We start from the raw sequence: 16,964 nt of genomic DNA, 5'->3' as shown, positions 1-16,964 counted from the left end.
ACCTGGGGATAACATTGGATTCCACGGGTTGAAGGGTCAGTTCGACAAGACTCCTTCCCTCCCAACACACACTTCAGACACCAGACACAAGCCCAAACCTGTGCTTCTGGCTAACTGGCCACAGATTGGAGTTCCAACGACCCCTCCTTGGGTTTAATTAATTTGCTAGAATGGCTCATAGAAGTCAGGAAAACCCATTTACTCACTAGATTAATGATTTATTACAAAAGATATTAAAGGATACACATCAACAGCCAAATGAAAAGATATACAGGGCAAGGTCCCGAACAAAGGAGCTTCTGTCCTCATAGAGCTTGGGGCCTGGCACTGTGGCACATGCAAGCATTCCGGCTCCCCAACAGGGAAGTTCTCCCAACACCCCTCCTTTTGGGTTTTTATAAAGGCTTCAGCACATAAGCATAATTGATTAAATCATTGCCCATTGGTGATTGAACTCAATCTCTAGCCTCTCCCATCCCAGGAAGTCAGGGGTGGAACTAGATGTTTCAACCCTCAAATCATTTTGTTGGCTCCCCTGGCAACCAGTCCCTACCCTTAGGTGCTCTCCAAAAGTCACCTCATTAACATTAAAAAAGATACCTTTATCACTCTCAATACTTGGGAAATTCCAAGGGTTTCTGGAGGTGTGAGCCAGAAATTGTGGCCGAAGATATACAGATATATATGAGAAATATATATATTTGGTCATCTGAAAGACCAATTATATATTTCTTATAAATCACAATATCGCACACAGTATTTGTCTTTTTGTGACTAGCTTATACCACTTAGCATAATGTCTTCAAGTTTCATGCATGCTATAGCATATGTCAACATGTCATTTTTTAAGGCTGAATAATATTTAATTGCATATATATGTCACATTTTGTTTATCCATTCATCTATCGATGAGCAGTTGGATTGCTTCCACCTCTTAGCTATTGTGAATAGTGCTTTTATGAACATGGGTGTCCAAATACCTCTTCAAGGCTCCGCTTTGAGTTCTTTTGGGTATACATCCAGAAGTGGAATTGCTGAATCACATGGTAATTCTATTTTTAAATTTCAGAGTAACTGCCATACTGTTTTCCTCAGCAGCTGTACCATTTTACATTCCCCGCAATGCACAAGGGTTCCATTTTCTCTACGTCCTCACCAATACTTGTTATTTTATTTTTCATTTTTGTTTACATCAGCCATCTGATGAGTGTGAGGTGGTCACTCATTTTTATTTCCTTTTTATAGATGACAGAACTGAAGCACCAAAGAGTTAAATGAGGGCTTACGATCATTAAATGTCAGAGCAGGGGTTTGAACTCAAGTAACCTGACCCACTATTAACCAATAAATTGAAAGTCTTGTGAGGTACAAGTTCCAAAAACTCAAGAAGAAGATAGAGGGGTTCAAGGGCTAACACCCACCACTAAAGGGCAAAATGATTAGCAGCAAGTTAAATTCATCTCTGTTCTGATGTTCTCCCCAGCCCTATAAGGCTGAACTTGCCAGGAAATTGCAAAATGTTCTGAAGGTGGAACTCTTTCTTTCTCCTTAAATAAACTCTGTCTGAAATGTTCACGAGGGACTTATACTGGAGCTTTCTTATGCTCTAGTTTTTGTGTTGTCTGGTCAGGCAACCTAAAACCAAAAAGTTCTCCTATACATCTTGGTCATCTTTTTAGTCACTCCGGGACTCGAAAAGCCCTCTTAACTGAAAAGGGATGCTGGCCAACTACCAAAATGCTCTTGTGTCACAATTTATATCTAGATTAAAGGAGTCAGCAAGAGTTGATCTCAGAGGAATTCCTTCCTCCAGAGCAGAAATGATGTGTGAGGTTTAAAAGCCTGGGCTGTAGTATCTGGCAGACTTTAGTCATTTTAACCTCTGCTGGCTACTTGACATAAAGTAACTCAACATTTCTGAGTCTCATGTACAAATCAGGGATGACAGACCTGGAGCTGACGCACAGGAAGCACCTAACACTCAGAAGATACTCAATAAATGCTTGGTAGTATTATTACTTCAGTCACAGATCCATAAACAACAAAAAAGTGCATGATGAACATTTACTATTAAGCAAACATCGATTGTTAAGAATGTATGTTCAAAATCTAGAAAAGATGCAAAACGGATTAACGGCCACAGAAAAGGCTGCATACATCAATATAAGGTTAGCTTTTAATGTAAATGTGCAAATCTATTGTGCTGGATCAGGCATCAGGTGAGATCCCACTGGGAGGGATTTAGTGTTTTGAGATGTAGCACACTTATTTCTTAAATACAGATTATTGAACAGTAGTAAAAACTTGTACATGTATAGTGCTTTTCTTATGTTTAATTACGTAAATTATAAAAGAAAAAAAAATATCCTTGGGATTTGTGTGTATAAAGCCGCAATCCGAGATAGTTGTTATGGCTTGAAAGCTAGCCCAACCTATGAAGACTCGCCCTTCTAGTCCCAGCAACAGCTAGCTGGGCCTTAGTCCCTGCCTAAGTGTATTCATTCACAACTTCGCAGGATCCGCGGGGCTGGTGGCTTTTCTCCCGGGAGCTGCCGGCACCAAAGCGCTACCACGGGTGCTAGGGACCCAGCTGTTCGCCGCCACGCCCCTGCCTTGCTGAGCCAGTAAGATACGTCACCAGGCCCCGCCCCGCTCCGCCGGAGCCCTGTCCCCCCAAAGTGTGGCCTGCATCTCCCATGAGCCTCTTTGGCTGCCACTCTTCGGAAAGGAAGTGGGGTATGCGCTGAGGCGGCAGTTAAAGTACGAATAGCCGTGGGCAGCAGCCTTTGGGTCCTGGTGGGAGGCGGGACTTCCGCTCCCTCGGGTTTACGTCATCAGGAGGCGGAAGCGCAGTGGGGGCGGGAAGGTTGTAGAGCCGCACGCTGGGCTGGGTTTGCCGGTCTTTAAGTGGTCGCGCCCCCTTGGAGAGGGCGATCCGACGGCAGGGTGGTCCCGGGCGCTCTCGCGTCCCCGGTAAGTAGGACTGTTCGGCGGCGCCGGGGGATGGAGGTGTGTGGCTCCGGCGCTGACCTGCTGCGGTTGTCTTTGTTGCCACTGGGCAGTGGTCTCCCCGCTTCGCTCGCCTCCCGAAGTTTCTCACTCCTGTCTTCCGTCTCGGCCGCAGCCCTGGTCCAGCCTGCCCTCCACGCCCGCCTCCTCTGATAGGCAGGTCCAGCCCTGTCACATTCCTGATTGACGTTCCCTTTCACAATATGTGGCCCTCTTGTTCCTCCCGTCTTAACCCAGCTTCGCCACAGGAGACACCTAAACCACAGCCGCAAGAGACACCTAAACCATATTTTGTTGAAAACCGACATATATTTGTTAGCCCTTGTACTTTCCCGGGCTCCCCTGAAGGCATCCCTAATCACGCCAATAGAAACAGTTCCTCTCTGCTTTCAGAGCAGTGTTTACGCCTCTTAAAGAGCGCGTTTGTTAAAGTTTCTTTAGAATGATTGCTTGAATGAGACTGTATTTTCCCACCGTATTATGTTCCTTGAGGGCAGAAGTAGGATCCTGCTCATTTGGGATCTCTCCTCGTTTTCCTTTTAAGTTTGCAGTGTACACAGTTGTTGCCGGGTACGTTTTTTTAAGTGAATCGAGAGACAACACTGTGATCGTACTGATGTTATCCACTGCTTGATACATTTGGTAGTATTTGATAAACACAACCTAATGATATATTAAAGACAGTAATGCTAAATGTTGGTATCAACATTTGCAAGAATAAACATTTAACCTTTATACTCTAAATACTTGAGGCGCTTGTAGAGTTTAAGTTTGTGATTTCAGTCTGTGTGCTTTTCAGATGTATGTTTCTAGAGCGGTGGAGAAACTGCAGACTTTTCATTTTAGGGAGGCTAGCTGTTCCTGACAACTTTTAATTATTAAAATATGGTACATTTTATATGCGTGTATACACATGTTTTTTACAGGTGATTGTAAAGTGCTGACCAACTGCCACTGAACATAGTTGAAACAAAATACGAAGATGGCAGCAAACTCTTCAGGACAAGGTAATGCATACTAGAATTTTATTACTAGAAACTTTTCCCCCCATATAGTAAATGTATTTTAATAGAAAATTTGGCATAGGACAGTTACTGTAGCCAGAATAAAAGATGAATAGCAAAGTAAAACCCTATATTTGAAGCAAGTCCAACATTGTATCAGATATTTAACATCCTCAATAGCTATTAATCCTATATTTTATTCTGCTAGATTATTTACATTGTAAACCTTAGGTCCTCTGCTAACATCTGTGTTCTCATTTGCTTGAAATCTGAACCACTTTTAAAGAAGTTATGTTATCACTGGGCAGTATCCATACCTTTATCTTCATTTGCTCTGAAAACTTTCACATTTCACCTGTGTTAAGAGCTCTCTAAAGCAAGTTGAGTTAGACACATCTTAAAGAAGTTTTTACTTAAAAATAGGTTTTAAAAAGTAAAATTTAATATCTAGAAAGTATTAAATCCCACTTTGTAAGTAGTTTCCGGCTTCGAAACTTGAAGCAAACTTATATTTCCTTTCTATATCAAGTCTAAACTATTTGACCTACCATATTTTTTTTTATTACTCTGTTCTGATTTTTTAAAATCTCAGTTTTGTTTTATCTTAAACATATAAGTGGAATCATAAAGTGTGCACATGTTTGTGTCCAGCTTCTTTCACTCACTACTGTCTATGAGATTGATCCATTGTGTGCCATGTATCTATAGTTTATCCCTTTTTATTGTGAAGTAGTATTCCATTGTATGAATTTACCACAATTTGTTATTCATTCTCCTGTTTGGAGGCTTTGGGGTTGTTGGCTCAGTTTTGGCCATTGTGAATAAAGCTGCTTTGAATATTTGCTTGCAAGCCTTTTCATAGATATTTGGATAAAGATCTAGGAATGGAGCAGCTACAAGTGTATAGTTAACTTTACGAAAAACTGCCAAACCTTTTCCTAAGTGTTTGTACCATTTACGTTATCTCCAGAAATGTGTGAGAATTCTGCTTGCTCCACATATAGCACTGGCCGTTGGTCTTTTTTATTATAGACATTTTAGAGGGTGTGAAATAACATCTTTCTTTAGTATTCACTTGCATTTCCTTGGTGACAAATGTTGAGCACTTTTTAATGTATTTATCGGCCATTGTAAATCTTCCTTTGTTAATTCGAGTCTTTTGCTCATTTTTTAAAAACCGGGTTTTTTTAATTATCAAGGTATTTTTTTTAGAGTTTGGATACAGGTCCTTTGTCACTGCTAATTGCATCATCTAGATCATCTTGGAGCTGGTTTCAGTTGACCACATGTTATTTTTTTTAGTATGGGCCACATTTCCTTTTTTTTTCTTACTAAATGATTTGTTATTGGATACTGGATATTCTGACTAATACATTGGAGAGACTCTAGATTCTGTTGTGTTCCTCTGAAGTGTGATTTTTGTTCTAGCAACTGGCTTGGCTCAACTCATACTGTAGACTCTTATCTCCCCTGTGTTGGGCAGCAGCTGAAATCTGCCCATTCTTGTCAGCTTCCAGCTGCTGCTTTATTGCTGGGCACCGTGGGGTCTCCCCAAGTCTGTGTAGTTTAGCAGGATGCAAAACCTTTGAGTGGATTTTATAAATGTGTTTTGGGCTTTTCTCCCTCTGCCTTTCCCTCTTAGGTCTCTCCCCCAATTTTTTGGCTACTCTGCCAGCCCTGAATTCTGTGTTGTGATACCTCAAGCCAGTTAGGTGAGGTTTTCCAAGCTGTTTATGGATTGGAGAGTGCTTCAGGCAAAAGGTCACAGATTCCCAAATCTCACCAGTTGTAGTTTCTGCCTGATTTTGGTCAGTCTCTAATACCTTCAAATAATGAATGTTTAATATTTTGTCCAGAATTTATAATTATATTTGCAGCAGCGTTAATCTAACCAAACTACTCTGCCAGTACTGGAAGTTGGAAGCCTGCTGAATCTATTTTAGTATATTAGCTGCATTTCGGACAAACTAAAGGTTACGTGAGTTTTATAGAAGTGTAGTATTAAAAGCTAGCTGTGGTAACAGCTGTACCAGCTGTAACCAGCTAGTACTGTTCTGTTCTCTCAACCATGTGCGATTTGTGTGCTCTGTGGATTAATCACAGGTTAACAGTCCTCTATGGTCTTCTTTACTCCGAGTTATAAGGACTCGGATTAAAAATAATTTAAATTGAGCAAAAATGAAAACTAAGAGAGGTCTATTTTGGAAAGAAAATATGCTGCTAAAAATCACACAATGCAATCCAAATGAAAATAAAATGTTAATTATCCCTCTGTTCTAATAGCACAGATAATAGAGATTTACAATTTGCTGGTTACTTTTTTTTTTTTTTGCAGTTGCAATAAAACGCAGCCATTTTTAGTGTTGCCTTTGATTGATCCATAGTGAAATCCACTATGAAACAGTCAAAGCCTCTTTGGTGTTTGTTATTCTTTTGTCAGAGATTTTATTGGTGTTATGGAGCTGCTGCCACTAGCCACCAGCAGAGGGAGTCCATATCATGTTCTATAGATTCTCAGACTCAATGAAATTTTTAAAAAGTCTTGTTTATTTGGATCTGTTGCATTTTACTCTCTATATTAAATTATTTCTGTACTGTTTATTTGTATAGGAACTACTTAGGATGAAGACTGACTGTCAAGTGCCATAATTATCTTACAATGATAACTGAAAGAACAATGACTTTATAAGAAAAATCTTAATTGCTGATGTAGGGGACAGAATCCCATTGTGTTCACTAAGCCCTCTTTCAGATCTAGCAGTCTGTCATACCATAGTATTAATTGGACTGCTAAATTTCATAAGCTCTTGGCAGACAGTTACTAAAGTGTCATATTCTTCTTAGCATCCCTTGTAGTGTGGAACATTTATTATTTGATTGATTAGAATCAAATTTGAGAATTTTAATGTGTAAAGGCAGATTTTTAAACTGGAATTTGTACAGGGTATCATTCCTATGTAAAGAATCTTTCGTTATTGGTAATATCAAGGTCCTGGGATCATGTGGTAGTAGCTGAATTCGTCTAATCTAACCTGACTTCAGATACACAGAGAAACCTGATGAAATACTGAGTAAGGAACATGAATTCTTTTCTTTGGTTATTTTATAGTTATCTCAAAATGCTTATAGTAATAACTATAAGCCGTGCAGATCAGGTAGTGGGAACTATTGATTTGGGGTCGCTCTGGATGCTCTCAGCTGAGATTTCAGAGTGCTGTTAGGAATGGGGTGGCATAGCTCCTGGCAGGTAGTCCTGCTTGACCTCAGACCCAAGTAGAAGGCTTTCCTAAACCGTCTATGGTCCAGAAGGAACGCAGATTTGCCCTTCAGGCTTGTACTAAGGTCTGCTATGTCTGAATTAAGAGTTTGTCCCAGTGATTTATAACTTGCTTTTTCTGGAACTTTTGGCTTAGCTACAGTTTCCTGTGCCCCTTTCTCCTGTACCTAAACAAAAAAGTACACAGCTATACTTTACAAACAGACTTAGACTTAAGAGAAACAAGACACTAAAATGTTAACACTAACCTAATTATTAACGTAATAACTTATTTTTACCCCCCCTTTTTTTAACAATTATCTTTTTGTGTACTTTAACTTTCCTTTTTGTATCTTATTATGAATTCATGGCTTATCATAGGTTCAACTTGTTCCATTTAGCTATAATTATTATTCTCATCTGTGATAGCCTGGCTAATCTCAAACTGGCTTCTTTGTTCTTCGAGCATTGTTCTGGACTTTTTTTTTTTTTTTTAAATCTTCTTGCTTTCTGCCAACAAGATATTCCAGGCCCATCTTGACTATTTTCATGCCCTAGGATGTGGAACCAGTACTCTCCTAGAACTCTGGTTCCTTTTCATGGAAGATACTAAGACTAAAATTTGTTTCACATGGAGTTGATGATAAGGTGGAAGGCATTGTTGCTTGCCATTGTAGTGACAGAACAGGGAAACATGTTTCTTTTAAGAGCATATTTTAACTTTAACATTACTACATTTTTTTATATCTTATGTTTCTTCATTATAAGGTTTCGCTGACTACTAACATTGTCTATTACATTAACATGCATCTTTCTTCATGAAGCTCCCTCTGCCAGGAAGGATTCCACCCACCCACCCTTTTGACAGTTTGGCAAACTTAGTAAAATGAAGAGGAAATAGAATAATTTTATATCACTTATTTCCTCATTCTCATGCCACCTAACTCCCATGTGCTTTGGAAACAAATATTTTCATGAGATTGTAATTTTTAATATTACTGAACAGATTCTGGATCTTTAAAAGTAATTTAAGTTTATATACATTGAAAAGCTCCATTGTGCTTGGATGTATATGAACATTATTGATCAAATTACCTTTGTGTAGTCTTTTTAATGCTTTGCCTATTACTGGCTATGTGTGTACAATTTCTATGTACATACAATTACTTTAATACAGTAACCCTAAATTTTTTTTGGTAAACAAATTAATATAGAGGGAATTTGATACTTCTGTAAACAACACTGTAGTACTTTCCAGTGTGCTGACTTATTTTGCTGATTACATAATTTGGAACACTCTCAGATTTTTTAATTTGCTTTTCAAGAAATTTCTATTTTATATTTATAATATCTCTAAATCTCCAAAAAGAAAGACCTACATAAATCTTCTAGGAATGCATTAGCCTCTTATGAGAAAAGGAAAAACGTCTCATCCTATAGTTGAAAATGTAGCTAGTGGTGTAACTTGCCTTAAACATAGGGAACTTCGTATATACAAATAGGAGAGTACCAATTTCCCTCGGAAAGAATTCTTCACTTTCCAAAGAACTCACTTTCGGGTTCCTTTAAATAACATGTTCCAGTATATACTTATCCTTCCATAATTACCTTAATTTGTATTATATCACTTTTAGGGAAATTTCTGTTGTATAAAATTAGTAATATCCACATTCTATACTTCCCACCTGATCCATTGTCAGGTCATTTATACCGATTTATTTTTTTGGATAAAAAGTCAACCATGAGATGGTAAATAGACTGAGAATAACATAGCCTTCCTTAGTGGGCTAAGAACATTGACAGTCAAAGAAACTATATTAATTTAGAAATTATATATTAATTTAGAGCCCACAGTTACTAATTTTCACACTTAATTTCTATAGTAAGGTAATTAACTATAGCTACCTGTGCTCTGATTGTTAAACATGCATGAATTTTTTTAAGGAGGCTGTTCCTTCTTGACTAAGGCAAGAAAGATATATATGACTAAAAAAAAGTTGGCGGATCATATGAAATTGTTGTTTTTGTAGGTAGAAAATTGTCAAATATAGGCAATTTAATAATAATATATAAAAGTTCCCTTCTAGTGGTTATTATGTTTACATAACATTCCTAATAGTAGAAATATGAGTTGATATGTATGGTTTGTGCTGGTCATCCTTATTAGAGAGGTCTCTAAATTTTATAAGAAATTATTTTTGTGGAAAATATTTTTTTATTGCCTTTATTTATGTAGCACCTAAGTTTTAAGCCCCCTTGGTAGATTGCCTTGATAAAATGGAAGGGAAATTGCTCATCAGTTGCTTTCGTAGCAACTGAAGTAAAGGTCTAAAGCTGTGCTTTGCAAACTACAGTGGTCCCCTCCTGCCCCTTGGCGATATGTTCCAAGACCCCCTGGATGCCTGAGACCATAGATAGTCCTGAACATTATGTACAGTATGTTTTTCCTATACATATATAATACCCATGATAAAGTTAAATTTTTAAGTTAGGCATAGTAAGAGATTAACAACAATAACTAATAATGAAATAGAACAGTTATAACAATGTACTGTAATAAAAGTTATGTGAATGTAGTCTCTCTCAAAATAGCTCATTGTACTGTATATACAGCATCGATATACTGGACAAAGGGATGGATCAGGGTGGTGCACGAGTTAGCTGAAAAAACTGCAGACCTCAGTGTAAATATTTTGTATGTACTCTGAGTGTTGACATTTAATTCAAATTTTTAAAACATAGCTGGATGCTGCTCCTAGGCCAAGACTTTGCAACTACTGCTCTAGATCTTTTGTAAGTTTGGAGCTCAAAATCCAGCCCAGTATTAAGTATTTAATAAAGAACATATCTATTTGCACCCTATCAGTTGTGCTTCATTTCTTCCTCAGAATTACTTCTTAGTTATAATTCTTTTATATTTTTCCTTGAAAAAGTGTGTGTCATTTCTGAATGAAAGCAGTTGAGAAAAAGAAAGATTGTTTTGATCTGCGTACGTCTAATGCTTTTTCCCTCCATGAAAGAGGCTTTCACAAAGAGGCCTAAAACTGAGAGCTAAGAAAATCTCCACTCCCAGAGATTGACTGAGCAGGATAGAGCTTGGTCCCTGCAGCATTTGGGGCCACAGAGATTTTGTTAAAAATCAAATGCCATTACCCATACCTCAGTGATTAAAATTCTTTAGAACTGAGTCTTAAAAGTCTTCAGTCAGTATTATACTTTGCATATATCCATGTATTATGCTGTTAAAATTGCTGAGAAATAGGCAGCAGGGAAACTAACCATCTAAGGAAATGACTTACTAGTGAGTTCATTATGTTAAAGAAGAGAATTTTGCTGTCTGGGTTTCTGGATAGCCTAGGTTTATAAAATAACATTAAAAAGTTTTTTATTTCTCTATCTCTTTCTCTTCTCAATACCTCCCACCCCCACTTTTTTTTAGGTTTTCAAAACAAAAATAGAGTTGCAATCCTGGCAGAACTGGACAAAGAGAAAAGAAAATTACTAATGCAGAACCAATCTTCAACAAATCACCCTGGAGCTAGGTATTGAAGACCATGTGGTTTTTATACTCAATGATAGAAAAAATATCTTGGACAAAATAACTCAAATCGGTTGACGATGGTTTGTTATTTTAACATTGGAATTTATATATTATGTTTTGTTTCTTAGTTAGATTTGAAAAATTAGACTAGTTGATTAGGTTTTAAATATTTTCATTCTAATCAGAATATTTAATTTCCCCTACAACCTCTTTTTAAAAAGAAAAGGGTTTTGTATGTTTTCTGTTTGTTACTGAAATTATTTCCAGTGTCCCACTTTTTAAGCATTCTGCAAAACAGGTAAATTTAGGTAGCTTAATGATCTTTATTGTATAGTATTCAGTTTCTACCATCTTAAATCTCTTCCCTCAGATCTGTTAACCCATTCGCCACTACCCTCACTTTCCATCTTTTTCATCTAGACCTCTTAAAATTGAGTTGTCTATACTCACCTCTACTTTCTCACATTTTTACTCCTCAACCCACTACAACCTGACTACCAGGCATCCTCCTACCCTACCTTGAATAAGTTTGTGCCTAGGTCACTTGCAACCTCCTTGTGGCTAAATCTGGCAGACCGAAGTCCTTTTCTTGTTAGACATCTTAGCATTATTTGATAGCACTGATCACTTTCTCCTTTAAATACTCTCTTTCCTTGGTTTCCATTCACTCACTGTTATCCTATCTTGATTATTTTTATAGACATTTCTCCACTGCCTATCTCTTGAATGTTGATATTCCTCAGAGTTCTGTTCCAGACCCAGTTTCCCAGTCTACATCTTTTCACTGGACACGCATCTACTTTCACCTATTAATTATGTGCCGACAACTTTTACACATTTGCATCTCTAGCCTAGTCCTCTCTCCCAAACACCAGACTGTCTCTTGGATATATCTCCACTTCGCTGTCCAGCAGGCATTTCAAATTTAGTATGCCCCAAACTGAATTTATCTTCTCTTCCCTGTCTCTAAATAAGCACTTAATGTTCTTAAGTTTCCTGTCTCAATGAGTGGTACAGATCTACTAGTTATCAAAGTCAGAATTGCGAACTCTAATTCCATCTCCAAGCATTTACCATTCTCTGTTTACACTTAGTGATATGTCTCAAATCTGTCCATTTTTCTTCATTGCTACTGATGCTGCCCTGGTCCTGGCCACTGTCATTTCTTGCCTTAATTACTATAACTGCTTCCTCACTGCATTTCCTGTAGTCTTAAGTCTTCTCAAATACATTTATCAGCTGTGTCAATTAGGATGTTTTAATCTGGAAGTAATAGAAGACCAGCACAGTTGACATGAACGTTAGGACATGTTAACCAGGAATGTGAAGATAAGGTGGTTCCAGAGCAGCTTAATGCAGCGGCACAACAGTGTCGGCAGCGATCCGGGTTCCTCATCTTTCCCTTCTGCCTTTCTCCTTGAGTCAGCAGCTTCCTGATGGTCAAAATATGTCTGCAATAGCCTAGGCCTCAGCTCTGCACCGAGCCATCTGTAGAGGTAAAAACCAGAAAGTTTCCTATTCTATGCCCCTTTTGTAAGAGTGAGGAAAAGGTTCTTAGAAGCCTTCCAGCAGACTACCCATTAAGTCTCTCTGTTCAGAATCGTGTTCCTTTCTCTTGCCTGCACCGGAAACCAACAAGGGGAATGGCACTGTCTAACACCAAAGTTCACACTCTGAGGGAAAAGCCTAGCCCACCTTGAAGCATGGGACCACCAATAACTTAACTAAGTTTGGGTTCCATTAGCAAGGACGAAGAGAGAGAAACAGTTGTTGAGGTGACTAGCACTGTCTGCCATCACGGTGGTCTTTCCGAACTGTCCTCTGGTACTTGTCATCATGTCATTCCTCTGCTTATGATTCTCTTTGCAAATCTCCTTTACTTCTCGGATAAGGTTCACATTTCTTAATTTATTTCACAAGGCTCTATATATCCTGGCACCTGCCTTCCTCCCCTGCCTTTTTTTTTTTTTTTTTTTTGCCAACTCCACCCTTTCCCAGCCCTGACCTCCAGTCCTGTTGAACTCTAATTTCTTTAAACATTTCTTCTTCTTTTTCATCCTAAGCCTCTTCACCTGCTATACCTTCTGCTTGAAATATTCAGCTCTTCGGTTTTCATCATAAATGTAACCTTATGATAAACTGGAGTACGTCAAATCTATTTGAAAGTAGGGGACCATAAATCATCAATAAAAAGGAGGTAAAGTGAAGCCCCAGTAAATAACATAGGCTTTCTTTGTATATATTAATGTAGACAGTGGGAGAAGGAAAAAAGGCCTATTGTGGAAGGTCTTTTTTTATTTTAATTCCTATAAAGAATAGATAATGAAAAATGTGATTCAAAAGTAAGGAAGTCTGTACCTTGAACAGCCAGGTAACTAAGATTCTCATTTTAGCATTGCACTTTCGAGACCTTCTCTTAATAAGGACTTCCGGGATCATGCTGAGCAGCAGCATATCGCAGCCCAACAGAAGGCAGCTTTGCAGGTGAGCAAAGTGTAACTGACATTCTTGTCTCATTGGACATTTCCTAGGTCTTGGAAACCGGTACAGTTTCTATTTTGTATTTCAGTGGAGCAATATCAATAAAAATGTTCCACACATAATTGCAGTGGTTTGCCGATGTTCAGTCGTGCCCAAAGGATTTGAAGGACCAATACAGCAATAATGAAAGTCTCTTTTATGGTGTTGACGTGGCCATGATTGATACAGTGCTGTACCTGGCAAGGGATTGCTTGTGCACAAAAGAGTTTTAAGATATTTGGATGGACAGAATGATCTTAAAAGCTGGACTGGCTAGTTTAATAGTACATACTTATTTTTTTTTCAAATTCTATCCTTCGATAATCTTACTGGTTTGTTATTGTTGTGTGGATTCTTTTTTTAATGGCCAGCATGACTATTGTACAGGAAATGTTTAAAAACTAACTTCCTTCTATCACTGGTGGTTTTCTGTTACTTACATTCCAACATTCTCTACAAAATGTTGTTATCTTAATCACCACTAATCAGTTGCTTTTCCCCACCTCTCTTTCCAACCACTACCCTTCTTAAGCTCCTGCTTTGTTGATCAAAAGCAGGGTACTTTGGGTCCTTTGTTGCTAGTTTTCCCCCACTCCAAGAAACAAAGTACATAATTTGTGATTTTGACTCACTTGCTGACTGTAGAGAATCATAGCAGAGAGCGTGGGGTCGATAGATGAGTTCCTGGTGCAACTTGTTAATATAAATTCTTGATAATATAAATATCATTGTCCATCTCCTGTGTATTTAAACAAAATTAGCAGCACAAGAACTGATTTTTAAAATAAATTTGGTCTCAAGCACTCAGGAAGGATAACTGATTTAATGCTTTGGTTGAAGAATTGTGACTCTTAATAGCTTAATTGCCTGTTTGTTTTTTAAACTCTTTCCCAGCATGCACATGCACATTCATCTGGATACTTCATAACTCAAGACTCTGCATTTGGGAATCTTATTCTTCCTGTTTTACCACGCCTTGACCCAGAATGAAGAAAATATTTCTAATGAAATTGACTTTGTAATATCAAATGCCAAAGCTACTATCATTTAGTGCTATATAAGCTGTGACTTTCAGAATTTTGGTGAACTTTCATGTATTTTGCTTCTTCATAAGAAAGGTATGTGTAAGTGAAAGCAAAAAACAAAAAACAAAAAACGGGGAGGTCACCAGGATGATGAGAGCTTTGGAAGCTATATTATCTGAGGAACTGATTATGCTACCTGTGACTGTAACTTATTTGTAATGCAGTTTGATTTTAACGCGAAATCACGCTCTGAATTGGATGGTCACATAAACTCACTTCCCAGCCCCCAACTAGTTGGACTGAGTACATCATATCCACGATAGACTTTTAAGAACCATTTATAGTACTTACCTTTAAAGAACAAGGGTGCTTTTAAAAATGTGAACCAAAAGGCTTAAATAAGTTACATTCATATTACTGTTTATAGAATTGATATCAGTGTACCTTTTGAGTTTATAGTCAAAATATCATCCTGAAATATTCTTTAAATCCTAGTTTCCCTATTCTCAATTTTAAAAGAAAGCCCAAGATAAGACTAAGTTAACCAATCAGTCTTAAACATTGTTTATAAACCTATGCCACTATAAATTATGTGACTAAATGCTATTAAAAACAATTATAAGAAATGTGGTTTTAAATTTTGTACATGTTCTTATTCAGTGTTCTAGCATAAATGGTGTGCCTGCGTGATTTTATTGTCCATTTCTGTTTTAATTAAAACTATGCAAGTTAAGCCCCTTTTTAATGACTAAGGAGGAAGGAGTTAGGTTAAGCAGTGTGTCAACATGATACATTTTTAACAGAATCCAGGGTGCTTATTTAAATACACAGTCCCCACTACCTTGCCCTAGTCATACAGAATTAGAATCTCTAATTCAGAATAAAGTCTGACAACCATGGGTTGGAGAATTCAACTTTCATGATATATGTTTATAAATTTATAGATTTGTAGGCCCCTGAAACTTAAAGGTCGTTTAACTAAAATCTACATCATTTTACTTTTAATAGGATTAAAATTATATTTTATATTATATCACAGATAACAGTATTTTATATAACACTTGTAACTGACCTCATCTTGGCCTTGAGTCCCCATCTTCTCTAATGGTAGAATGAAATTTAAACTTAAAATTCCAGTTTGAGTTCATATTTAATCAAATTCATCTCCTTTTTCAAAAAGTATCTTTTTCCTCCCTCCCTAGATATTTGCACCAACCCATCTTACCCAAACTAATTCAGTCAGGAGTAGACAATTCTAGACTTTGCTGTGCCATTTAGAGCTTTCTCTTGAGCATTTGAAGTGGTGTTCTTCATCTGCGTAAGTTGCTCACCATTATAGCCAAGACGCCCGCCCTCCTGCTGCTAAGGACCTCCCCGGGCCTCTGGCTCCTGTCCGCCTCAGGTCTAGCCAGCTCTTCCTCAGACCTCCCGATAGTGGCCCTCATTTTTTTGAATGAATTTGACTAAGTTTCTGTTCTTTGTACTCCACGACCTAAATCTATGGTTCTAAATCTATCTACTTGATGTTAGGGAGATAGAAAATGTGGATTGTAGTTTTTATACTATTAAAACCTCTGCTATATATGTGGCTTTTATAACCCAGGTTAAAGAGATCTTTTTTCCAGTGGTATCTTTTCTAGTCTCTCAGCCTTTTAAATAGATGATGTTGCCTAAATCCTGCTGTTCTGGCTAGTAAGAACTTCCTCCCATCCCTCTCCTTTGAGTTACTTACAAATTCAATTCCATATGTATTTATTAATACCTTCTCTGTAAAACACTGTGCTTTGGGGAGAAAGGTGAGTGATAACCTGCTCTTAAGGAGATCACAGTGAAGGGGAGCCAGGTACAGCAGTAATGATGAAGGGAGCCCAATGCAGTGAGTGGCACAGGAAAGGCATCCCGGAGCATGTAACAGCCTACAAAGGCCTAAAAGTATTGACGTGATTTTTACCTGGCAGAGGAGAGGAAGAGCCGCTCCAGGCAGAGGCCAAGATTTCATAATCAAAGACTCTTTAGAACGTGAGTCCAAAGACTTGCGAGCACTACAGAGGATAATGGAAAACACAGAAGACTCACTCAAGCCCTGAGGTGAAGGCTCAGTATTGCTTCCCTCAGCTTGTGGATGAATTTGGCTAACTCGCTTAAACTCTCTTTACATGTCACTCCGTCCCATCTGTAACATAGGAACAGAACACACTGCCTACTTCCTAAATTGTCTAAACCAGTATTTTTCAAAATGCAAGTCCTAAGCCGTTACTGAATTGAGAAGCCAACATAATGGCTTAATGAAGTGTGACTAGCATTTTTTTAAAAAACAATACAAAAACATCAGGGCGGCATAGCATGTAGTAATAGGTTTTATTTCATGAATCATCTGTTTCTGTGTGTTCGTGTGTGTGTGTTTTACTTAATTTGTTTATTGTATGTTCCACCAGTGTGTGAAGTCTCTGAAGACAAGGATGTTTGTTTCCCTCCTTCCCTCCCCCTTTGTTTACTACTGTACTCTGCTTAGAATAGTACTTGGCATATAGTAGATGGTCAGTACTTACTTATTGAAGGAATGAATGAATAAATATATATGACCTGAGTCATGATGGAGAGGGTATTTT

General features: G+C 37.9%; 1 protein-coding gene across 2 annotated transcripts; it reads left to right on the top strand.

Annotated features, from left to right (window-relative positions):
- The first annotated feature begins 2,820 nt into the window (after positions 1–2,820).
- On the top strand, positions 2,821–16,942 carry INIP (INTS3 and NABP interacting protein). Of its 2 annotated transcripts, none has more exons than XM_039866901.1 (5): positions 2,821–2,973; positions 3,936–4,016; positions 10,709–10,811; positions 13,204–13,294; positions 14,225–16,942. In XM_039866901.1, exons 2-5 carry the CDS (start codon positions 3,992–3,994, stop codon positions 14,318–14,320), a joined length of 315 nt encoding a protein of 104 aa, XP_039722835.1. In that variant the 5' UTR covers positions 2,821–2,973; positions 3,936–3,991; the 3' UTR covers positions 14,321–16,942. The 2 variants fall into 2 exon arrangements, with proteins under 2 accessions (XP_039722835.1, XP_039722836.1); XM_039866902.1 differs by lacking the exon at positions 2,821–2,973 and adding an exon at positions 3,045–3,579.
- The last annotated feature ends 22 nt before the right edge of the window (positions 16,943–16,964 follow it).

The sequence above is a fragment of the Pteropus medius genome, unplaced genomic scaffold (assembly GCF_902729225.1).
Source record: "Pteropus medius unplaced genomic scaffold, Ma_sr-lr_union100, whole genome shotgun sequence".
In the NCBI taxonomy this organism is placed as follows: domain Eukaryota; kingdom Metazoa; phylum Chordata; class Mammalia; order Chiroptera; family Pteropodidae; genus Pteropus; species Pteropus medius.
Note: the sequence above shows the minus strand (reverse complement) of the source record. Positions and strands in the feature narration are given on the sequence as shown.